We start from the raw sequence: 26,919 nt of genomic DNA, 5'->3' as shown, positions 1-26,919 counted from the left end.
ATTTTTGGGGCTGGGGATGTGGCTCAAGCAGTAGCGTGCTCGCCTGGCATGCGTGCGGCCCGGGTTCGATCCTCAGCTCCACATACAAACAAAGATGTTGTGTCCGCCAAAAACTAAAAAATAAATATTAAAATTCTAAAAAAAAAATAAATAAATAAAAATATCATTTTTCTACTAATTAGCCAAGCTTAAAACTCCCATCATTTTTTGACTCCTCCACCAGTGTGATAATATTCATTGGTTTCCCAATCCCTTGAGCATGACTTGTCTTTCCCATCTATCCTGACCACTGCCATTCCTCTACAAGCCCCTTAGCACTTCCCATTGGAAATAATCTACAAGACACCTAACTGGTTCTGTCCCTGAACATGCCCTTCCTTTTCCCATGTTTATGCAGCTGATGATGAGCAGCTGTAATGCTCTCACTTTGATTAGACTTCAATGCTTTCATGCTCTTTCACCACCTAAATACCACATATTTTAACAACCACTTCAGGCTCACAGGGACTTTTCCTCCTCTGAATTCAAGATTTTTTTTCTCTCTAACTCTCATTTGGCATTTAAACATGTGCCACATTGCAATAATGCTCAATTGTAAGACTGGTTATTTAATTCTTCAGTCATATTTAAATTACTATCTTGTCTCAATTTTTTCTCATTTTTGAGGCATACTTTACATACAGTAAAATATATGATTTTGAAATATACAGATTGATAAATTTTTTAAATTTTAACTTGTTGTTCTATATGCTAACAGAATGCATTACAATTCATATAACACATATAAAGCACAATTTTTCATATCTCTGGTTGTACATAAAGTCACACCATTCATGACTCATTCCACTGTCTTTCCTTCCCCCAGACCCCTCCCTTCCCCTCCCTCCCCTTTACCCCATCTAGAGTTCACAGATTGATGAATTTTGATGCCTAAATTTTAATTTCCCTGAAGGAAAATGCTTGCTTGATTACTGACAAACCATAAGATATTGGCAAAAAAGTACTTGTTATTTTTTAGAAAGCAGAATTTATAAGCTGATTTATGATTCCTCTTTTCTTCTATTAATTTGCTCATCATTGTATACTCCGTCAGCTAGATTAAACCCTCATTATTCACTCACTCTTCAGTAGATTATCTACTAACGGCCAAGCACTATTATCAGGTACTAAAAATACAGAAACAAACCATGTCACAATCTCAACACTGAAGGAGTCATTGACCTACAGATGGACAACAACAAACACTGGCCACATGGTGTAAGGCATGTAGGTAAGCATTCCTAAGAGCACAGAGAAAAAGAACTCCCTGGGAAAGCTGGGAGAGGCTTTAATGAGGGAATACTTGAGCAGGGTTTTAGGAAAATGTCTAAGAGTTTTTACGTCAAGAGTTGCTTTACATTTCAAGATAAATAGAAGGAGTTATAAATCTATAGATGCTTTTGATAGTCTGATGAAGCATTCGAAGTCCTATCTAAATAATATTTATTATAATAGTCTTCCTGCATAACAATATACAGCAGATTATCTACTACTGTAATTTTAAAGTAATGATGGTATACATGATATTCAAGTTATCTTCAATAATTGTACTGTAAGTGGGGTTATGACTCGGTAGCAGAGCACTTGCCTCACACATGTGAGGCACTGGGTTCAATCCTCAGCACTACATAAAAATAAATAAACAAAGTTTAAAAAGAACCCAGATATTTAAAAAAAATTATACTGTAACATGATAATATATGTGACTTAATACTGCTGATATCAATGCATATTATTGTCTTATTTGCAATGGAATGACATGTTAAATTTAAGGGGAGAGTAAAGAAAAGATTTCTAGCCAGCTGAGTCGATGGATTAGAATAAATGTTTGAAAAGTTTTAGAATATGATAAAAAGAAACATACCCTAACTAGGATTACTCAATTCCCAAATGAATTCTATGAAATAATGCTGATCTCACTTACAAAGATAATATATGTAAGAAAAAGGACAGCATGAAAAATGAATGAGGGGAACAATAGCAAGAAGTCAATTAGATTACAACACCACCCAACTTCAAACTTCCATAGCTCCAAATTATTAACCAGACTGAATTCTTCCACAGTATTTCCAGCACATCTGGACTCAGAAGAGCTGGGTTAAAATTTTGACTTTGTCAATAATGAGCTCTTGTAATTCTCTGGGCCGTTAGGGAAGAAAAGTACATATACTTTGGGGGGCTCTGTGTTTTGCATGTAACAGTATATCCTGGAAATGACTCATATCTTTTTCATTCTTTTTTACAGCTGCATAGTATTCCACTGTGTGACTACATTACATAATCATCTTCCTAAGTATAAGCATTTAGATTTTTAACAATGTTTTGCAATTATAAACTACTGCAATGAATAAACTTGTGGATATGTAATTTTCATATTATTGGAAGTATATCTCCAGGGAAAATTCCTAGAAGTAGGACTGCTACTTTGAAAGCAAAGTGCATATGTAATTTCATTAGGCACTGCCAAATATTCTCCAGAAGGGTCTAACAATTTTTGTTCCCACCACCAATGTGTGAGAATATCTGTATACCCACAGCCTCATCAAAAGAATATGTTGCCATATTTTTTAAATTTTACTAATAATTGAGAAATTATATCTCCCTAAAGTTTTAATTTTAATGTCTTTAATTAAAACTGAGTGAATTATGTTTGAGGGCCATTTCTAAATTATTTTTTGAAAAATGCCATTCATTTCTTTTCCCTGTTTTCTCATTTCCTCTCAGTTCCTTTGTCACTCAATTTTTTAAAGTTCTTTATAGAATGAGATATTAGCCTTTTGTTTAGAGTAATGTTGCAAATATTTTCTTCAAGTTTGCCAGTTGTGTTTTGGCTTTCTTTGCAATGCTTTTGGTCATGAAAAGGTTTATTTCTCTGTAGTCCAATTCATCAGTCTTGCCTTACTGTGTCTGGATTTTGAGTAATATTAAGAAAGTCTTTCCCTACCTATACCAAGATTAAGAGATTCAACCATGTTTCCTTCTAGTAGATGGTTTTATTTTTTACATTTAGCTTCTCAATCTGTTTGGTATTTGTTATTCTGTTTGTTATGACATGTTCCTAATTTTATTTTTTGCCAAATGGTTACCCAGTTGCCTCAACACTATTAAAAAGTTACCCTTTATGTCAATGATTTCAGATATGACCTCTGACATACTAAATTGCTTCATGGATGTGGGTCTAATTCTGATCTTCCTATTCTTTTCTACTAGTCTACTTTATTCACATACCAGTAACTCACTGTTTTAATCATAGAGGTTTTAATATTTCAATGTCTGGTAATACTGTCTCCCCTCACAGTTTTCCCTTTTCAGTGTTTTCCTAGCTACATTTGCATATTTGTTTTTCCATATGAATTTTATTATCAATTTTTATATGCCATAATAGTACTTGTTGGTATTGGAACCTCATTCAATTTATACATTAACTTAGGGAGAAATGACATAACGACGTTGAATCATCCCACCCAAGAAAAGGAAGATCTTTCCATTTATCCATGTATTCATTTCTTTTTGAAGTGTCTAAAATTCTTTCTCATATAGGTCTGGTACATTACTTGTTAAATTTATTCTGAAATATCTTCTTGATTTCTATCGTAAATGAGTTTTTCCCTATCATTCTGCCAATAGTGTTTTAAACACACTGATCTTTTCAACATTAATTTGTGTCCTGCTGTATCATTGAATTCTTTTACTGTTTGAATTAATTGTTTTTTCATTCCCTAGAGACTTCTAGTTAGGTTATCAAAGCATTTATAAATAGAGATATTGTGCATTCTTCTTCACCCATTCAGATGCCTCATCTTGTCTAACTGCTATGAATAATAACTTTAGTATAAAATGCACAGTTGCACAGATAGTGGACATCTTTATCTAGTTCCTAATGTTAGCAAAAATTCCTCTAGTATTTATTTATTTATCTGTTTGTTTGTTTACTGGAACTGAAGATTGAATGTGGGGGCACTTTACCACTGAGCAATATATCCCCAATTATTTAAATAAGTTGCCAGTGCAACTTATTTAAATAAATTGCTAAGGAGCTCACTAAATTGTTGAGACTGGCCTCGAGCTTGCACTTGCACTCCTACTGCCTCAGCCTCCCAAATCTGGGGATTACAGGCATGTGCCACTATATGCAGCCCTCCAGCATTTTTTCTTTAAATAAGACATTGGAATTTGAAACAGTATATCTAATTTATTAATGTGGTATTGTATTAAAATGTTACATTGATACTTATTGATACTGAAGGAGAAAGTATCCTTTAATACCTGTTTCCTGGAGTGTTTTCTTAAAAGGGTATTGAATTTTGTTAAAGCCTTCTTCAAGGCCGCGCGGTGGCCCCCACTTGTAATCCCAGCATCTTGGGAGGCTGAGGCAGGAGGATCTCAAGTTTAAAGCCAGACCTTTTTAAAATATTTTTTTAGTTGTAGATGGATACAATAATGAATACAATACCTTTATTTTATTTGTTTATTTTTATGTGGTGCCAGGGATCAAACCCTGTGCCTACACATGCTAGGCAAGTGCTTTACCACTGAGCCACAACCCCAGCCTGAAAGAGCACGTTATTGTTATTTTTATTTTTTTGTGGTGCTAGGGATTGAACTCAGGGCCTTGTGTATGCAAGGCAAGCACTCTACCAACTGAGCTAGAGTCCCAGCACTCTCTTTTCTTAATCACATAAGGTAGTTAGTTTATCTGTTATTTTAAAAGTAGAATTCTAATTTATTAATTACATTTATTGTTTATCAATTCTCATTCTCATAAATTCCTGCTTTTATCCTCACCATTTTACTTCTTATGGTTTCTTTGGATGACTTGGTTGTTCTTTGGCAAGTTTTCTGAGCTTAGGATTTAACTATTTTTATTCTTTCATTTTTACTTAAAAGTGTTTACCTAACAAATTTTTCTCTTATATCTGCTTTAAATATATTTCATAGATTCTAATATATCATGTTTTCATTGTTATTTTTTAAATGTTGTATCAGTTTGTATTACCCTTTCATCCAGAATTTGTTTAAAAAGTTTTAAAACTTGCAAATAAACAATCTTGTTTTATTAATAAGTTCTAGTTTTATAGCACTTGGATAGGCATTTTTGTTATACTCCTTTTAACACTTTTGTTATACTTTATGGAAGTCACTAGTATTTTCTTTGTGAGCTAAAGTATAGAATCAATTTTTCTGAATGTATTGGGGGTACAAAAGAATATGTATTACTAGTGTAGAGTTTGATTAATATCTAAATGATCAAATCTTTGCACTATGTTGTTTAGATTTTTTATCTCCTTAATTATAGTTTATACATTAGATCTGTCCTATACTACCAAGGAAATACAAACTAATCCTATGATGAGATATTACTGCACATCTACCAGAATAGCTAAAATAAAAAATAGGATAACACCAAATACTGACTAGGATGTAGAGAAACTGGAAGATATATTACTGGTAAAAATTTTATTTTTATTTTTAAATTTTTATTTGCTTATGTAATTCATTTTTGAGATGGGATTTTACTACATTGCGGAGGCTAGCTTCCAACTAGCAATTTTCCTGCCTTGATTTCTTGAAGCTGGGCCTATAGGTACATGCCATCACACCTGGCTTACTTATTCATTTAATTATTTATTTTTGCAATACTTAAGTTGAACCCAGGGCCTTGCACATGTTAGACAAGTGCTCTACCACTGAGCTACATCCTCTGGCCATGTTAAGAATTTTAAATGGAACAGTCACAGTGGAAGAGTTTGGTAGTTTCTTATAAAACTAAATATATACTTACAATACAACTCAGCAACTACACCTTTTGACATTTACGCCAGAGATGTAAAATTTTATATTCACAGGAAAAACCTGTACTCAGATTTCATATTTGCTTATTCTTAATATCCCACATTGGGAAACAACTCAAATGTTCTTCAACAGATTAAGCAAATGCTGGTAGATCCACATAATGGAATACTATTCAACACTAAAAAAGAAGTAACTAGGGGCTGGGTTTTAGCTCAGTGCTGAAGCACTTACCTAGCATGTATGAGGCACATGAAAAATAAATAAATAAAGGTATTGTGCCCATCTACAACTGAAAATGTTTTTTTTTTTTTTTTTTTTTAAAGAAGTAACTAGAGATATATGCAACAACATGGTACAGATCTCAGGGCATTATATTTAGTGAGAAATGCCAGTCTCAAAAGATTACATGCAACATGATTCCATGTATACAACATTCTAAAATGACAAAACCACTGAGATGGAAGACAAATTGGTGAGAATAGAGTTAAAAGGGGGAGGGTTATTTTTCCATAGGAATAGAATGTAGAAATCGACGGTAAGGAATTGGAATAGTGGTCCACTTTATGCTTTCAATATGGCCCTTGTTCTGCCAGTGCAACTTATTTTTAGCATGAACATGTTTCTTTCTCTTCTTCTCTCCCTGCTCCTCCCTAATCTCTTTCCCTCCTTAATCTCAACAGAAACAGGATTACAGTTCTTCCCCATTTTAGGCAGATTTATCTATCCTTGAGTACACACCTACCATAGGAAGGAAATAATCCAGACTTTGGGGATGGTACCAGAAGATCTCAGAAATGCCTGTCTCCCAAATTACTAAATGAATTACAATTCCAGCAGAGAACATGTGGAATGTAGCCTTTGATTCACCTCTTTAAAAGCCTTGTTCCTGCTAATGGGCAAAAATCACAGTCTCTGGAACAGGAGACCTGGTGTTTCTCCCTTACTAGCAAAGCAATAAACCTTTTCTCCTTTTACTAAAAAAAAAAAAAAAAGGGGGGGGGCAGTTGCAACTATAAGATGACATGAGGGAGTTCCTTTGTGGTGATAAATCCATTTGGTAACTTGGATTATGGTGGTTTTAACACAAATTTATACATAGACTCAAACTGCAAAGAACTACACACACACACACACACACACACAAGTGTATGCCAAAACTAATAAGGTCTCTAGTCTAGTTCAACAGTACTACACTGTTGATTTCCTGGTGTTCATATTATACTCAAGTTATATGTCACCATTGGGAGAAGTTGGGTGAAGCATTCATGGGATTTTTATTATTTCTGTAGTCCCCTATGAGTCTATAATTTCACAAATAATATTTTAAGATTAAAAGTTTTTAAATGAAATAAATGAATATCTATATGCCAATAATTTAAATTTGTATCCTAATTTTAAACCTCTGAGTCTTGGACTTTGTATCCAGTTCCTATGTGATACTTCTACTTGGATGCTCCAAAGATATCTCCATTTTAAATGCCTGAATTAGAACCTTCCATTGTACTCATATACCTGTATTTCATTCTTTACCAATACAAGCCACCAAGTGACTTAAACCAAAAGTCTCTTATTGGTAGATTGCTTCTCTTCCCTCATCCCCAAATCCACACCATCTGGTTAACTCTCTTTACAAATTTATCTCCAATCTATCCATTTCTCTTTATCTCCACTATAAGTATTGTGTAATTCCCTAACCCTCTGAAATTCCACTCCATGAGCAACACTTCCCAACTACAACCATGATATTCTTCTATATCTTAGTCCTTTATCAGTTTTCTCCACAACATTCTATTATTTGCAAATACTATATATATATAAATAAATAAATATATATATATATATATATAAAATATATATATATAAATAAAATTCTCTTTTGTTTATTTCAGTATATCTTCCACAGAAGAATATAAGCTACCTGAGGGCAGGCATCGCTGTATCCTTCATGTACTGTTAAGCATAGTGCTTGAAACAATATCAATACATAATACATACATATTGGATAAAGAACTGATTTAGTTATTTTATGAAAATGTGTCAGTATTAATTTTTTGCTGAAGAACTCCCAAGAATACAGTGAACTCTTACCTTTTCTCAACACAGTGGTATCAGTATTCTAATTGCTGAATTAATTGCTGGAATTCTATGCTCTACCCTCCATAACTTCCTATTATTCTAGTTAAACTCTGGTATAATCAGATTTTCCTAGCTATTTTTCTATTACACTATTACAGTATTCTATCTACTGTATTTTGCTAACTTACTATTTCTCCCATTGATCTTACTATACTGTTATTATATGCAGTTTTGATACCTTATATTTTTTCTTTCAATCTTTACAACAACCCTATTAGGTATGTGTATATTGTTTCTACTTCACAACTAAGGAGACAGGGATAGCAGGATTAAATATCTTGGATAAAGACTTTGGAAGTACTAGGGTCAGGATTCAAATCCTGGCCTCTTAAATTCCAAATATTGTTTCCCTACTTTCTTTTCTTATTTCCTGGAGAAAAAGATAGCTGCAATTTTCTTCATTCAACAGCTTATTTTAAAGAGGAGAAAACAATTATCAGAGAAGGAAAATAGTTTTTCCTAGCAATGGTAGATTGAAAATAAGGATTCTAGCCACAGCTGACTGACTCAAGCATTCTTAATCAAACACTCAGAAATTGCACAGAAGAACTTCAGAAGTCTATGGAGTGGCTTAGGATTTGTAAACAATTTTTTTTGTCTACCTATGTAAGTCCATTGTTCTACAGAAAGGGCCCACAGCTTCTCAAAGAGGTCTATAACTTCCTAGATGATGAAAAACTACCACCATAGTAAGAATAAGAAGGTAAGGGCTGTGGTTGTGGCTCAGTGGTAGAGAACTTGCCTAATATGTGTGAGGCACTGGGTTTGATCCTCAGCACTGCATAAAAATAAATCAATAAAATAAAGGTATTGTGTCTATCTACAACTAAAAATATATTTAAAAAAAGAAAAGAAGGTAAAACATGAGCCACAATGCTTTTTAAAATAATTTTGATTTAAAATTTCAAGTTTATTTTTTAAATTCCATTTTTATTCTTACTAACAAAAATAACTGTTTAGAAAACAACCATTTTAACTCTAATCTTTCCTAGTATGTTTATACAGAAATGCTCCTCAACTTAGAATAGCTATACCCTAATAATGCCACAAGTTGAAAATATATTAACAGTTAACCTACTACATATCCTAGCTGATCAATACAACACACACTACAGTCTCAGTTGTTTCCCCTCCTGATCAGATAGGGTAGAATGGGAGCTGCAGCTCGTTGGCACTGCCAGGCTTCTCAAGAGAGTATCATAGTGCACATCACTAGCCAGGGAAAAGATCAAAATTCAAAATCCAAAGTATATGTGTATTACTTTTGTACCATCATAAAGTTTTAAAAAAATTGTAAGGTGAAGCATCATAAGTTGGGGACTGTTTGCACTTGAAATACTAAGAAATTACTATGTTTAAAATATGTCTTACATTCTTCTGGCTGTACAGATGAATAATTCCCAAGATTTAATAACTGACTTGTGAATGTTGATTGGAGTATTATCTCACCAATCCATTGATCCTCATGAATAACAACATCTGAAAAGGGAAAAAAAATCTGTGCCATAAATTCCTTCACATTCTGGTTAATTTACTAATCATAGCAAAATATCATGCAAAACTCCTACACGCCAGGCAACTAAAGTTCAGATACATTAAATGACTTGCCTAATGGCAGAAAATGATAAAATGACAAATCCAAAATCTTGCAGGTATGCCTTTACATAAGTAAAAGAACCACTTGCCTCTGTATATTCAAATTATGTCAATATAGAAACTCACTGCTCTGCAGAGAAATATTTAATGGTTTTCATTTAAATAAGGCAAATGTTGTAATGTATATTTCTGATAAATTGAAAAATAAATATTTTAGGATCTGGAAGCAAAGCAGTTGTTCCAAAGCAGTAGTGTCTAGAAGTATAATAATGTTCAGTGTACATGGTCCCTTCTGCTTTGAATATATTTGAATATAAGGCAGATTTTAAAGAACTTAGTTATTTTTCCCTGAATAGCTTGGTAATTATCTTCTATAATATAAAAAGTGAAATATTTCAGAGGTAGAGAACATTTTTCATTGAGAAAAAAGGGGCTATCTGATCTAGGATAGAGAGAGAAGAATCAATTAGTGGAAATAAACATATCAACAGACAGAAATAGTTCTAGACAAAGCAAAAACTATAATAATAAGTTCTGAACAGAGAAAGAAAGGAAGGAAGGAAGGAGGGAAGGAAGGAAGGAAGGAAGAGAGAGAGAGAGAAATAACTACCAGGTAGGATATAATCCATGGACAAAGTGTTAGAAGCATAAAATATCAACAACAGCAAAAGAATTTGGTAAATAAGAAAAAACAAGGAGGCATAAATTCAAAGTGATTACTTCCAAATTTATATTCTAAACCCTGTCCTTAGTTTCAGGTTTTTAAATCTACAACTGCCTAATGGATATTCCCAGATAGATTTAGCAACTGGATTTTGCTTGCTTCCCACACTCAGCATTGTCCAAATCTGCTTTCCTTCCATATTACCCATTTCAGGTAAACCAAAACCTGAGGTTATCCTGCATCTTCCTTCACACCTTTGTCCCCAAACCCCCACCAGCTGACTCTGCCTAGTGGACCTGCTACTGCCTTTACCCTCCTGCTGCTTTACATCATACGTTCCTCTCTTAATAGTTCCCAGTACTCCTTTCAATCCATGCCCCACAATGCTGACAAGTGATTTATTAAGAACATTAATGGGATCAAGTGACTTGCTTAAGGAACACTCAGAGAATCCCCAATACTTAACCAGGAAGAGTTAGTAAAGCTTTCAAGACTTTTCATTGCATTGCAAATGTAGCTCAGTAGTAGAGTATTTTTCTAGCATATATGAGGCCCTGAGTTCAATCCCCACCACTGCAAAACAACAAGAACAACAAAAAAGACTTTTCATGTTTTGACACTCAGATTGCTGGCTCTTCAGAAAAAAAGTAGCAAATGAGAAATTCCATAAGAAATTTCTCCAGGAATTTTCCTCCTGGAAAACTTCTGAAAACTAAGGTTGCAAAACCTATGTTAGATTAGTGGTGATAGTGGGACATGGGGAGTCGTAGCCCAGCCTTTGCCTCCTGGTTTCCATTTTGCCCATTCACTGCTATGTCCTAGTTCCTAACTCCTCTTCTTCAGTCTGTTCCTTAAAATCTGTGATTTCCCAGATTAAGCCTACCTCCTTTTCTTTAACTCTAGTCAATAGTCTCCCACAGACAAGCCATATTTATAGCATCTCTTAGTTCTACTGTAATCAAAAACATCTACTGTGTACTAAAAGGAACATGTTCTGGGACATATCTGTTATGTAAAATGTTTCCGTTTGGGGATGTATATCAATAGATAGTATGAGCTATCCAAGACAAAGATATAATAATATACAATTGGATGCTATTGACTAAAACGGGTGCATTCATAAATGTCCATGCAAATATAATCCACTATTTAATTAGGGCTATGGAAAAAGACTGATTCTTTTCTACGTTTCCATCTTTTCCACACAAAATAAAACTTATTCAGAAAACAGTAAACTAGATATATTTTTCCTAAGAATGTAGAATAAAAAAACCGATATTTTTAAAAGGTCTTCAGATATAACCTAAATGTCCTATAATAGAAAAATAGTTAAGTAAAATCTAATAAAGTCACTTGATAGAATGTAACCTAGTTGTTAACAATTGTATAAAACATTAGGGGGAGAAATACAGAAATAGTAAGGTCAAGTTTCCATCTACTAGGAAAAGGTCTCTGGGAAATTTCACAAAGTGAATGACTATGGCAAATGACTATGTAAAATGACTATCGTCCAGACTCTAGCCCTCTCTCCAGAGACTCAGAATGCTAACTCATCTAAATTCCAAAAGTGGATATCAGCTCTGTAACATAAGCACATATTAAACAGGTTAATGAGACAAGAAAATCAGAATTCAACTTTTTTCATTTACAATGAAGTATTAATAACTAAAGAAAATACTACAATCCCCTCACCTTGTAAACAGTTCTACAGCTGGGAAGCCAGATTACAAGAGGTATTCAGCACTGAGTTAGATAGAATAGGAGTTAAACAGACTCTCCAACAATAACAACATATAAATAGTGGTATGGGACTATGCTAAGCTTGTTTATTACAAACTTCCTTTTGCCTCTTTATTAGATTATCCCTGATAATTCTAGAAGAACATCAGATACATTAACTAAGGTTCTCATTCCCTCTATAAACCATTTCTAAGACTACTGCTACTAAGTACACAAAATTATAAGAAAATGAAAAGGGGCCCAATGATATGACCTAAACATTTACATGGTGAATAAATAAGAGGCAGCAAACAGGGAAAGCTTCTTAAAGAAGATGTATAGAATGGCAGTGCAGAACTAAGCTTAGAACAGAGGCCCAGAAATGGCAATGATACCGGGCAACATAAGCAGACTAAAGCAATGCTACGAGACAGCAATCATGCTGGGCCCCCAGGAGGCAAACGGTAAAGTAAGAATCCTCAAATACCTAAAGTAGGATAAAACAAACACACACAAAACCATGGCTTTATAAAATAAGTCACCACTAAACTTTGATAACCTCACCTGTGAGTAAAATTATATCTCCGAGAAATACTGTAAGTGCCCAAAATGCAGCAGTTCTCCACAGAAAAACTTTCTTCTTAATTTCTGATTGATCAATTACTATAATTGTTGCTAAAGGCACTTTAGATCCAGAATTGGGTCCAGATTTTATGTTTATTTCTTTCATCTGACTTGGAGTTAGCACCATAGCTAAACAATTATACTTCTGACTTTTAGAATCACAATTTTTTATTAATGATATTTTTTTAATACCCTTAAATTCAGACACATTCCTCTGGCTCATTGCTATGATAGAATCTCTTGCATTAGAACCCAACTTCATTTTCTTAGATACTTGGAGGACTTTAGACAGAGCTTTCGAATGGCCTGATTTATCTTCAGAGCTCCAATTTCTTTTAACAGCACTTTTGTGAAAGGTATTTAGTTGGGAACACTGTGTTCCTGAGCGACACAACTCAATATAGATCTCATTTGGTGACAGTTTATCTTCAGAACTGAAAAGTTCTTGAGATCCTATATTTTCTTCAACATCTTTTTCAGGGTTTATGTGAATGTGGCTACTTTTTTTTTCAGGACAAATAGGACTAAAAAGTTCTAAGGAATATGTTTCTTCATTTTGTCCTCTTTCATGTCCTTCTGCAAAATCATCATTAGGCTGAATAAAACTATCTTCAGTTATTCTTATTTCCCCATGACTTGCCTTTGGTTCAGTTTCCATGCTTATGGTCCCTTTATTTATAGAATTCAGAGCTCTATCCTCCCTTTGAGCTAAAAAAGCAACCTGGCTGGAGATCATTATACTCAGAAATTCAGTGTCAGTAGATATTTTAAGTTTTGAGACATTCCTAACTGCTCTATCAGACCTTGGCTCATCCACTGCATTAGAGGAAAAGAAGTCCAGACACTGGTTTTGCATTTCATGGTGTTCTGTTGGCTTATACTTTGTTTCTACAGCTTCAAGATCTGTATTAATTTGTTTAGTACTACCAACCAAATCCAATATAACTGCACATTTATGATCTAACTGAAAGGAATTTGTTTGAAAGTTTTGACATAAGTTTGATTGATTTTTAGGCTCTTCATCTGTAATTTTATTATTTTCACATTGAACCTTTTGATTCTTTTTTTCTTCAGGTAAATGCTGAACTGTGCCCTTAAATCCATGTATTTGCACATTAGAATTAGTTACATCACTCAGCCCTGAAGGGTAAATCTTCTGGGATTTTATATTCTGTGTTTCTGAAGTAAAGTATGTAAAATCATCTTTAACTTGAACAGATCTACTCACAGAATTCACTAAACAACAACCACTTAAAAGATCTGGAGGGCCAGTAATAGCTTCTGAGACTTGATAGTCTTTTAGATTGTTTGGCTCATGGTTTTCGTCCTTCAGATGCAAGGAATGCTGATTGTACCAAAGTTGAATTTTTTTCCAGGGGTCTGCAGTGGACATTAAAGTTGTTTTCTGTGATACTGTCATTTCCAGTGGACTAGCTGGAGCACCCCAAAAAATGTGGACTTGAGATCCTCCACTCATAATTTCTGATAAAAATGAAAAACCCCAAATTAATTTTTGATAGACTTTATATATAATATTAACTTAATAATGTATCAAAATAAAATATAATATAAACTGAAAAATTAATAATAATGATTTATTTTCATATGCCATTTAATTATAAAACTGAGACATACACAAGAAATCATAAGAAAAATCAACTTAGTCACAAAAAAATCTTTACCTAAAGATTCTTTCAGATAAATAAAATTAAGAATAAAACTAGCATCATACAGGTAAATATGTTCATTTCTCGTCTTGTAAAAACTTGCCCCATTTAAATAACAAGTTAGTAAAAGGGAGGGGTAGCATTTGTTTAACTTATTACAATCACTTTTACATTACCTGTTTTCTTTATTCCATAGATTATCTCAGTAAGTTTTGAGCCTCCTTCTTTGAACTGTGAACTCAATTCCCAAAACCAAAATAGAAGGAACAAACTGGCAGGCAGAGAATATAAAAAAGTAAGATTTTCTTCAAAATGTAAAAGTAACTATATTTTCTATTTTCACTTCAATCTGTTAGTACAATCAATAAGAAATTGTTTCTATATTTTTACCTTTTCCATAATCAAATTAATAATAATTATCTTGTAACATATAGATAAAAGAAAAACTCAGTATCATTTAAACTTTTTTCATTAACTGTGATAACTTGAAATAAATAAATCTAAGTAAACATCATTCTTACTGAGATAAACATAAAAGAATCATATCAATGTTTGTTTATTCATAACTGACTTTAAATAATCACTTGTTAAATAGATCTATTCCTAGAATTCATTGAAAACATTTTTACAGTGTTATATACGGGCAAAAGACAGAAAAGGTTCTCAACATGAGGGAACTGTTGACCTGGTTTAAAAACAACTGGAGGGGCAACAGTGAACATAAGTTTGTAGTTTCAAAATAATGTAAGCAATACTATAACCTATAACCGGGAAATAATGATCTACTAGGGAAGAGTGCTCTTATAGAAGGTAGCTACAAGCATTTCAAACAAGAAATAGGAGCTATAAAAGGGCAAAATTACGAAAGTCTTATGAAGGACTGAGGACTTTGGTTAGGGTATAGGGTCCACTGTAAAAACATAGGAAACATCAAATCATGAAAAGCCCATGTGGAAGTACATGCAAAATGAGGTCTAAGCCAAGCAATGCCAGCTATAATCCCCTGTCACACTTAATATTTCTTGAAGATTTACTCATTGGCACCTCTTCCTAATCTGATCATAGCTCATAATTTCAATATCAGTGTGTTTGATCCTTCCTATATCCTGGCTCATCTCATGGTTCCTTGACTTCCTCTTCTCTGTTGACTTTCATTCCACCCTTATTCAGTCATCTACTTGTATAATCATACAAAATGCCATTATCAATAACTGCATACCCTTTCCTAATTTCAATATTGTTTTCAACTTTCTACTCTATCTTCCAATTTTTTCCCCTCTAGATGTACAACTTCAACAGTTCTTTGACCACATGGGATATACAATGAAAGCACTTATCTTACCATACAGTTTACGGCCTCTTTCTTCATTTCCCTCCTTAATCATCTTAAATTCTAGAGTTTACCATAATCAATTCCTATCATGCTTTTCTAACTCTACTACTTTGATCTCCAAGGTACTTATGCAGCTACATCATCACCTACGCTGGCCAGAAGTTAACTAGAGAAAAAAATACACAATCATCTGAAAACTGATCTCATTTTAAATTTATTACCACTAATCTAAAGGCAGTATCTAGCAATACTATCTTTCCCTATCCATTCACTCTTAAAGATAATTCTTTTATACATTTTTATATAATCTCCAGCATCTCATTCCCAACCTCCACTCATAGCTACATATTTCAATTCACAAATTCCCAACATACATCCACCAACCCAGCTCACACCAACATGGTCCCACTTTCCTACTCAGGCTCTAATAATTTTCCCTGGCTCTCCTCCGTCAGGGATTTTTCTCTGTACTGGAGCATTTCTATTAACACATGAACATGCTGTTACTTTTCCCCATGCTGTTATTCATCACTTATTACACCATGTTTTCTATTTCTATCTATAGCCAAATTCTTTGAAAGAATTATCTATACTCCCTTTGCTCCTGTTTATTCTTAAACCCACTGCACCAAGCTTTTGTCCAAATCTATAAAGAAACAACAGCTTATCATAAGGTTTCCAATGACCTCCACACTGCCCTCTATCAACTCTAGTTTTAGCTTAATTGGCCTATCAGCAACATTGACTCAATTGGGGGGGGGGAGGGGGAACCTGGGATTGAACTCAGGGGCACAGCCACTGAGCCATATCCCCAGTCCAATTTTTGCATTTTATTTAGAAACAGGAACTTGCTGAACTTAGCACCTTGCTTTTGTTGAGGCTGGCTTTGAACTCCGGATCCTCCTGCCTCAGCCTCCCGAGTCGCTGGGATTACAGGCATGTACCACTGTGCCCGGCCACTGACTCCTTCTTTTCATTAGACTTTAAGGATATCATGTCCTCTTGAATCTTGACCCATCTCAAACTCTTACCAATTGCTCTTTCTAGCTTTTGCAAGCTGCTCCTTTGCTAGCTGCTTCTCAGCTCTTCAATTTCTTGTACAAGGTCCCAGTACTTGAATCTCTGAACTCACTACCTACATTCAGTCTCAGGGCTTTAAATGGCTTCTACAGGATAATAGTCCACAACCTCTCCTTTGAATTCCTGACTCCTTATCCAATTTTCTACTTATTCCTTGCCACAAGATATCTAATAGGTATCCATACATATAAAAGGTAAAGTAGCAGGCCTGAGACTACATCCTTTTAAAAAATCTGCATATAAAGTGACCTTGGCTGGCTGGTATCTGTGAAAGAATGGTATTTATGTAAAACAATAGAGTCAATCCTGAACACTTGCTTTCTTTCTGGAAGTTTGACATTTTGGTACTGCTAGACAGAGGCTGGCTATCTGACTCAGTCTCCTTAAAGAAATGGCTGATTCAAGGTCTGGGGCAGGAAATTACAGATGAACCTAAAATATATCATACCAGAAGCCCTGCCCCCTAAAAACAATTATAAAAGATGATTAGGATTATATCAAAAGAAATCAGAATTAACTTGAAGAAGTTCCCATTGAGCATAAACAAGGCAAACAGTGTAATGGGTTAGATCATTTCAAACATGCTTAAATCCCCATGAGTAAATAAAGAAAACTAAAGCAAATTCTCTCAATGGTCATAGGGACTTCTTTAAAGCTGATAAATGAGATTTAAAAAAGAATTTCATCCTATCTTAATAATATCCTAAGATAACCAACTATGTGATGAAAAGAAATCTTTTTTTTTTTAATTTAGTGATACTTAGAATCAAACCCATAACCTCATGCTTGCTAGGCAAACTCTCTACCACTGAGCTAAATCCCCAGTCCTTTTTAAATTTTAAGACAGGGTCTCTCACCAAATTGCCCAGGACAGTCTTGAACTTGTAATCCCCCTGCCTCAACCTCCCAAGTAGCTGTAATAGTATTGAGCCTCCATGCCCAGCTAGAAATCTATCTTTATAGAGATCCTGCTAGTAACCAAAGAAAGAATGATATACTATCATCATTTTGCTAGCTGCGTCTCAGCTCCTCAATTTCTTGTACATTTGTGAATTAGTGTATCTTTTAGGCAATGATCCTTAATGGTTACTAACCTCACAAAGATAGAGACTGTAAGAAAGAGTGAAGGAAACCTATAGATTGAGACCAATTACAATGCATGGGTCTTATTTAGATCCTGACTTGGACAAACAAATGTGAAAGTATTATAAGACAATTGGAAAAACTGAAACACTGACTAACATTTGATAAATGAAAGAATTACTGTCAGTTTATAGTGAGATAAGGCTATTGTGGCTACATTTAAAAAGCAGTATGTGCTGAAGATATGAGTCTTTTCAGATAGAATAGTATTCTATCTCAGATTTCTTCATAATAACATGAGAGAGGAGGGGCAAAGGGTGTAGACAAAACAAGACTAGCCATGTGTCAATAACTGGTGAGATGAGGGTGATGAAACACAAAACAATTCACTGCACTAATCTATTTTTGTACATGTTAAAATATCCTACAATACAAATCTGTTTGTTTTTAAGAAACCACTGTTTCACATCCACAGGATTGAGAAAAAATTTGAATAGTCTGACAATACCCAAGATTGGAAAACTCTTTTTTTTTTTTTAAAGAGAGAGAGAGAGAGAGAATTTTAATATTTATTTTTTAGGTTTCTTTTTGGCGGACACAACATTTGTTTGTATGTGGTGCTGAGGATCGAACCCGGGCCGCACGCATGCCAGGCGAGCCCGCTACCGCTTGAGCCACATCCCCAGCCCGGAAAACTCTTATGTTGGAAGAGTTAATTGGCAAACGGCTTTGAAGTATAATTTGGCAAAATACAGTAAAACTGAAGGCACACATACCATTTAAGAGAACAACTGTACTTCCAAGTTTCTACCCTGGCAAATTCTTACCCATGTATACATAAAAAAACATGTACAAGAGTGATCATGGGAGACTACAAACAATAAATTAAAAACAACTTAAACTCCATGAAGAAGAGACTGGATAAAGCATGGAATATTCAGAGATACTACAACATGGCAACAAAAATAAATGAATAAGAGCTACATGTCAACACAGATACATTTTACAAATATAATCATAAATGAAAATGAAATTTTAAGCCAGGTGCAGTGGGTGCATGCCTGTAATCCCAACAATTCAGGAGGCAGAGACAGGAGGATCACAAGTTCAAAGCTAGCCTCAGCAACTGAGCAAAGCTCTAAGCACATTAGTGAGACCCTGTCTCAAAATAAAAAATAAAAAATGGCTGGGGATGTGGCTCAGTAGTTAACACCCATGAGTTCAATCCATAGTACCAAAAAAGTAAATAAATAAAATGTAATTCTAAGAATACAATATATAGCTAGGTGCAGTACCATATCAGCTATTTGGGACACTAAAGCAGAAGGATTGCAAGTTTGAGGCCAGCCTCAGTAATTCAGCCAAACCCTGTCTCAAAATAAAAAATAAAAGGGGCTGGAAATGTAGCTCAGTGGTAAAGCATCCCTGGGTTAAATCTCCAGTAGTAAAAAATAATAAAAATAAAAATAAATAAAAAGGTCTAGGGATGTAGCTCGGCACTAGAGGGTCCTTGGGTTCAATCCCCAAGTACACATACACACACACACACACACACACACATATATATGTTTATATTTGTTTTTATTCATATATATATATATAAAATGACTTTTAAAACAACCAATGTAGGATTGTGATTACCTTTGGGATAGAATAAAAGGGATGTGATCTAGGGTACACAGAAGGTTTCAACTATACTGATCACATTTTATTTTTTAACTATATATGTTTACATAAGTATTCATTATATTGTTCAGAAATATTTTATAATATTTTTTGAATCCTACAGAGAAAAACACTAAGAAGCAAGTTTATGGATGATTTTTAAAAGAGTTTTATATTTTAAAAGTTTTACTATCATGGATAATTAATGTGTATTATTTTCATAATATCAATTTTTTGGTAATTCAGGCTTTTCTTTCACATCTTTCAACAGAATATAATGCTCCAACAGTTTCATAACAATGGTCCTATAGCTAGCATTTCAGTATGAATTGAGAACAATGATAGCCACTGTTAAGGAACTAGTAGATAAAATAAATATACCACAATTTTCAATTTGTAATAATGAATTATTATTGAGACAAAATTATAGTAATTTTAGGTGTGAAGTTTTGACTCACTGAAAATCAAAGAACTAAGCATCACTATAATTATCACATATCCCACCTTAATTTAATCCTCATAGAAAGATTAATCTGCATAAGGAGTAACAGATATATGAGATCTATTTTTTTTGTTTTTATGATTAATGCCATTATTAGATTTGCCACTAGGAGGCTCCAAATAGCACAGCAAAATCCTTCAAGTTCAAGATATATACTGAAACCAAGAAGAGAGGACTATATTATCCTGATGAACTGGAGGAAGTACTTAGATATATGCAAAACAAATTCATAAAGCTGCCAATGATAAAGAACTCTACTCTTTTAAATTTTTAGTTTCCTCTCCAATGGTTTCTTCCCTTTAGTTTCAAAATTTTTTTAATTAAAAAATTTAAAAAAACACTTCTATCTGGTTTCTTTGTTCTCACTTCTCATTTATTTTTCAAGCCCTAATTTGACTTCTATCCCAACAATTTTGCTATAATACTTAGAAACCAATGACTTTCTAAAAGTCAAACATAAAGGTCAGTTTTCAAACCTTTTCTTACTGCCATTTGAAACTGTTTATCAGTTCTTCTTTCCTCAAATATTCTACATTTTTAATCCTAAAAGACCACCAAATTAGAAATATTTTGTGATTTATCTGACAATCATTCACACAACACTCAACACTATTTGTCAGGCATTATGGCCAAGTATTAAGAATGCACAACAAAAAAAAGGATCTTTAAAATGATAATTATAAAGCAATGATATGAGCTACTACAGAATTAAAAGCAAGGGTGTCCTCAGAAGAGAGAAGCCTGGGACAACACAACCAACATGTAACTGCCCATTATCTGTATTTTTCATAGGTTTTTTGGACTATGGTTAACCACAAAATTGTTACTTAATTTGTTAAAGTCATTATCAACATTATTAAATCTTCAGAAAAAAGTTGTACTCTAAAGCCCAGGAAAGCTATCTAAATCGGATAACCCAAGAGATAGGCCTATTGTTGCTAGTCTCCAAGACATTTAAAGAGTATATGATACTGCTTTTTTTTTTTTAAGAGAGAGAGAGAGAGAGAGAGAGAATTTTAATATTTATTTTTTAGTTCTCAGCAGACACAACATCTTTGTTTGTATGTGGTGCTGAGGATCGAACCTGGGCCGCTCGCATGCCAGGTGAGCGCGCTACTGCTTGAGCCACATTCCCAGCCCGATGATACTGCTTTTGTGTCCTCAATTAACACTATCTCCTAAATGCCTGAAAATCTAACTTTCATTTCCTATCTCTATTAAGACAATAGTGAAGTCCAAATTGCCAACTACACCCAGCACTTCACCATTTCAGTTGTAAAACTCTTTCTTTCCTTAGTTTCTAGATCACTGCTCTTTCCTAACTGGTTCTTTCACTGATCTGATTTTTCTTTCTCTACTTCTTCCTGGTGCATCTCTTCATTTCACTCATTTCTTTTTTTTTAAATTATTTTTTATTCTAATTTGTTATATATGACAGCAGAATGTATTATAATTTATATTACACCTATAGAGTACAATTTTTCATATCTCTGGTTGTGCATAAAGTATATATTTTTTTTAATTTTTTAATATTTATTTATTTATTTATTTAGTTCTCGGCGGCACAACATCTTTGTTTGTATGTGGTGCTGAGGATCGAACCCGGGCCACACGCATGACAGGCGAGCATGCTACGGCTTGAGCCACATCCCCAGCCCCCAACATAAAGTATATTCACACTATTTGTGTCTTCATACATGTACTTAGGGTAATGTTATCTATCCATCACCTCACATATTTCTGGAAATTTGTTTTTTGTTGTTGTTGTTGTTTTTGTTTTTTTTTTTTTGTTTTTGGTGCTGGGAATTGAACTCAGGGGTACTCAACCACTGAGCCACATCCCCAGCTCTATTTTGTATTTTAGTTAGAGACAGGGTCTCACTGAGTTACTTGGTGTCTTGCTCTTCCTAAGGCTGGCTTTGAATTTACAATCCTCCTGACTTAGCTTCCAGAGCAACTGGGATTACAGGGTGTGCCACTGAGCCAGGCTTTTCTGGAGAATTTTATCCAATCCTACCACATATCCAACTGTGTCTTACAAATCTACATTGAACCATCTTTTTTCTTTCTCTTTCTCTCTCTCTCCTTTTCAGACCTATATTTCTAGCATCACTACATTTGACAGGATCACAGAAAAATCAAGGGCAAGATTCAAATCTCTATTTGCCTTCTAGGTTCAGAAAGATGGTGAAGCACAGTGGTAAAACCAAAGTGTCTTGAGAGTTCAAAGAATCACCCAAAGAAAGAGATGTCTGAGGTAAATAAAAATTCTACAAAGTATGTTATTTATATGTAACAATTACTTCAGTGTACCTTCACTTATTTGTCTGAATAAATACCCCTATAAATGTAGGATTCCCACCCTTCCAAAAATTAACTAGAAAGCCTCATTTAAAAATGAGTATTTTTTAAACCTATTTATACCAAAGGCTGCTACTACTAAGTACCAGAATGAATAGGAGTTATGAATGTGTAAGTAAGGGGATGGACAGTGATGAGGGCAGGGGAAACAACATATTTATCATAGCAAAATTAAATACAAGAGTTAAGTAACAACAGATAACCGATGAGTCTCAAAGATTCTAGAATTCATTTTGGGTGTATGCAGAGGGTTAAAGCTCAGTAAGATACCAGATGAAACTTGCAAGTACATATCCATTACCACAGTTAATAATTACACAATTGCTCAATCTGCAGGAGGCCACTTCAGTCGGAAAGACCAATATGACCATAATCTTTTATCTTTAGAGTGGTCAGAGTCTGATGAATGGGTCAAAGATTTATAAAACAGGATGGACTGTATCAGCAGGTTTTGTCTTTGCAGAATAGGGCAACTAAAAAATGCTTATTACTAAATACATGGCATTAAAAGAGAGCACTTTCTCCATCTTATAACAAACTCCAAAACTGCACTATTGTAGTGGGTTATAACTATTATGAACACTTTTTGTGTCTATTTCACCAAAATACCAACAACTATAAAATTATTCAATAGCATCAACTAACAAAATGAAGAAGCAGAAGCATGGGATCATAATTAAGAACATGGTTTGGAAACAAAACAGATGTGAGTTCAAATCCCTGCTCTGCAACTTACCAAAACTGCAAAATAGAAAGCCCTGAAGTCAGGTGATCATTACATGGAGTTCATTATACTGTCCTTTATAGATCTATATATATTTGGCAAATCCATAATAATAGATCAAATTTTTCTGTCAAAGGAGAATTAAGTTTGTTAATTGAAAATAACATCAATTACTTCCATAGAGTGCTATAATGAGATGGTATACAGTAATTACTCAATAAATAATTAGCTTTTTATAGTCTTATACCTAGGAAACTCTATACATACATACTTGATGACAAAATCCCCTGGATTTCTTTCATGTGTTTGTCTTTAAGGTGTATTTTTACACAGTGGTAATGATAAAATTGAAATAATTTGTATTCTGCTTCAACCAATACATGCCTACCCTTCTATGTCAACTTATAATCTTAATAATTTTTAATACTTGCTTGGTATCTTAAAGATGAGTCTCATTTAACCATTATTTCTAATTTATTAACTTGTTTCTTTTTTTAATTTGCATTTTAATTGACAAGGAAAAATAGAATATCTTTATGGTAGAACACATCATGTTTTGATATATGCATACATTGTGAAATTCATAAATCAAGCAACTTAGCATATGTATTACCTTACCTATGTATCTTCTATTTATCTTGTATTTGTATGAAACTTAAAATCTACTCTTAGCAATTTTCAACTACATATTAACTTCAGTCACTGTAATGTATATTAACTTGTTTTCAATTTATCATTATGAAAAATAATGCTACAATAAATTATTTAGCTCATTTAGAATTATTATTATTATTACTTTTCAATTATTTTCTTTTGATAAACTCCTAGGTATGGGATTACTAGATTCATTTTATGACTATTAATATTTATTATATTGCTGTTTGCTAAAGAACTGGATGGCTTATAATGCCACCAACAATACCTGAGGGTACCAGTCTTACCATAATATTGTTAGTATCTTAAAAAGTAATTTTGTGTAGCCAGGCATGGTGGCACACACCTGTAATCCCAGCAACTCAGCAAGCTGAGGCAGGAGGATTGCAAAGTTCAAGGCCAGCCTCAGTAATTTACTGAGACCTCAGCAACTTGGTAAGACCCTGTCTCAAAAAATAAAAAGGACTGGGGATATAGCTCTGTGGTAAAGTGCCCCTGGATTCAATTCCCAGTACCAAAAAAAAAAAAAAAAGTAATTTTGCTAGTAAGGATATTAAGGTACTTTATTATTGTTTTATTTGCATTTCTCTAGTTATTTGCAAAATTAAAAAAGAGTGAATTTTAAATTATACGTGGATTAATACTTTTAATACATGAGGAATATGCAAGCATGTGTACACAAAGATACACAAAGCAACAAAAATAGGTTAGAGGGACTGGGGATGTGGCTCAAGCGGTAGGGTGCTTGCCTGGCAAGTGCGGGGCGCTGGGTTCGATCCTCAGCACCACATAAAGATGTTGTGTTCACCGAAAACTAAAAAAAAATAAATAAATATTTTTAAAAATTCTCTCTCTCTCTCAAAAAAAAAAAAAAACAGGTTGGGAAGCATATATCACAGGGGAAAAATGTACATGGTTTGAAACACGGATGACATCCATCCTCTTCATAAAGTGCAAGAAAATTTTATAAATTAATGAGAAACATTTTCTACCTATCAAACTAGCAAAGATTCATTAAAAGAGTACAGGGTACAGGGCAATGGTTTATACCGGTAGGAGTTTAAACTAGTAAAACATTTCTGGAGGGCAAAATACGCCAAAGGTCTGAAAATTCTGTCTCCCTTTGGTCTCACAATTATAATTCTAGGAATTTAACAAAAAGAAATATATTATAAACATTCTCACAAATTCACCTACAGGATTTTCGTAGCACTGTTCTTTATAATGTTAGGAATATATCCATCAGTTGAGGTCTGGTTATACAAATTATGGCAGATCCAAACAAAAGCAAACAATACAGCCATTTACAATAATTAAGAATATAGTCATATAAAAATTTGTTCTCAATACAGTGATAGGTAAACAAGGAAACTATAAAAAATTAGATACAGAAAATTTCATTTTACATATATATTTGAAAAAGATCAATGTCCATTTTACTACTATTTACACTGAGGTTAAAATACTTATGTGTTCTCTGTGATGACTGATATAAGTGGTGGTAAAAAAGAAAAAAAAGAAACAGTTTTTGCCATACATGGTGGCACATAAAAATTTTTAAAAGAGCAGAGGATGTAGCTTAGTGATAAAGTGCTCCTGGTTTCCATTCCTAGTACCAAAAACAAAAAGAGAAAGAGTTTTGTTTTGTTTTGTTTTGGGGATACTAGGGATTAAACTCAGGGGCACTCAACCACTGAGCCACATCCCCAGCCCTATTTTGTATTTTTTTTTAAATATTTTTTTTTTTTAGTTGTAGTTGGACACTATACTTTTATTTTATTTGTTCATTTTTTAATATGGTGCTGAGGATCTAGTCCAGGGCCTCGAATGTGCTAGGAGAATGCTCTACTGCTAAGCCACATAAAAATAAAGATACTATGTGTTCATCTACAACATATATATATGTGTGTGTATGTATGTATACATATATATATATATATATATACACACACACACACACACACACACACACACATACACATATAATATAAAAAAAAAAGAAAGTGCATAGGGCTAGGTATAAAGCTACAGGGTCTCACTGAGTTGCTTAGCACCTCACTTTTACTGAGGCTGGCTTTGAACTCACACGCCTTCTGTCTCAGTCTCCCAAACCACTGGGATTACAGGTGTGCTCCACTAGCCCAGCTGAGTTTTTGTATTATTTAACTTCATTTAACCAATCCAATTTGTTGTCTTAATTCATTTGTACTAATAAATAACTGTGAGTACTAGTAATTCATATACTACATACATTTATGCTGAACTCTATTCTTAAGAATTACTAATAGTTACTAGACACTAGTATCAGATTTTCCACATTTTATATTAATTGTGAAAGGTTATAAGCTACCCATATATGTTATTTGTACCTCAAAAAGGAAAGCAATTGAAGTTTAAAGCTTTTACTCATTCCTGTATCTGAAGTAAAAGCTACTAAAACAAACCTGAGCAGACAATTAATTTCTTTTTTTAAAAATGTTGTAGATGGACACAGTAACTTTATTTATTTATGTGGTACTGAGGATCAAATCCAGTGCCTCACAGGTGTTAGGTGAATGCTCTACCAATAAGCCACAACCTCAGTCCCTGGACAATTAATTTCTTAAATTTTCTTTCCTAAGTACTGATTTCCTTTGTAGTTGTCTTTGGTATTCATATAAAACATCTATAATCATATTTTTATCATCACCTCTTATCACCACCTAAGGTTAGTACAGTGCAAGTGAGCCTCTTATCCCTGCTTGCAATACAAATGGGACTTTCTCCCTCTCACTTTCCATTACAGGGCACTTGCCTTCTTCCAATAAAGTCCAAGGATTTAAAAGGCAAGTGAACCTTAATCTAGCTTTTTGCTCCCCACCTTACAAATAGGTTGACACACAGTGGTAGAGGGGCGCTTTACCACTGAGCTTTATACCTAGCCCTATGCACTTTCTTTTTTTTATATTATATATATATATATATATATATATATATATATATATATATGTTGTAGATGAACACATAGTATCTTTATTTTTATGTGGTGCCAAGGATCAAACCCAGTGCCTCACACATGCAAGGTAAGTGCTTTACCATTGACCTACAGCCCCAGCCCCCATCCACTTTCTTAATGACATATTTTAAAGAATGCAATTTTAATTTAAGTAAATTCTAATTAATCAATATTTTTTCTTATTCCAATCTTTTTTATCTTAGCTTGTTATCCAAGAAATATTCCAGGGTCATAAGGTTATTTTCCTTTTGAAATTCCTAGAAGGTATGGCAGTTTAAAAAGAT

The 26,919-nt window shown here is 33.8% G+C and overlaps 1 protein-coding gene and 1 long non-coding RNA gene across 17 annotated transcripts in view; one reads left to right on the top strand and one right to left on the bottom strand.

The window, feature by feature from the left end:
- Shld2 (shieldin complex subunit 2) overlaps nucleotides 1–26,919 on the bottom strand; it is a 79,722-nt gene that overhangs the window by 18,212 nt on the left and 34,591 nt on the right. For 7 of the 14 annotated variants that reach the window (XR_007347052.1, XM_048801699.1, XM_048801700.1 and 4 more), the window contains 5 exons: nucleotides 22,999–23,113; nucleotides 14,415–14,509; nucleotides 12,512–14,053; nucleotides 9,340–9,447; nucleotides 4,306–4,440 (listed from right to left, as the gene is read on the bottom strand). Coding sequence is in view for 13 of the 14 variants with exons in the window: in XM_048801699.1 (XP_048657656.1) it covers nucleotides 4,306–4,440; nucleotides 9,340–9,447; nucleotides 12,512–14,048 (1,780 nt within the window). In the remaining variant the exon portion in view is untranslated. The remainder of the gene's footprint in view (nucleotides 1–4,305; nucleotides 4,441–9,339; nucleotides 9,448–12,511; nucleotides 14,054–14,414; nucleotides 14,510–22,998; nucleotides 23,114–26,919) is intronic. The other 7 variants (XM_048801702.1, XM_048801705.1, XM_048801703.1 and 4 more) reach the window with 3 other exon arrangements.
- LOC107154455 overlaps nucleotides 1–26,919 on the top strand; it is a 29,911-nt gene that overhangs the window by 1,467 nt on the left and 1,525 nt on the right. Inside the window, exons 2-3 of one of the 3 annotated variants that reach the window (XR_001505079.2) lie at nucleotides 22,076–22,158; nucleotides 26,674–26,711. This is a non-coding gene — a long non-coding RNA (uncharacterized LOC107154455). Of the gene's footprint in view, nucleotides 1–22,075; nucleotides 22,159–26,425; nucleotides 26,620–26,673; nucleotides 26,712–26,919 lie in introns of those variants that run through there. The other 2 variants (XR_001505080.2, XR_001505077.2) reach the window with 2 other exon arrangements.

Source organism: Marmota marmota, unplaced genomic scaffold, assembly GCF_001458135.2.
Source record: "Marmota marmota marmota unplaced genomic scaffold, marMar, whole genome shotgun sequence".
Taxonomy (NCBI): domain Eukaryota; kingdom Metazoa; phylum Chordata; class Mammalia; order Rodentia; family Sciuridae; genus Marmota; species Marmota marmota.
This window is presented reverse-complemented; position numbering and strand designations above follow the sequence as displayed.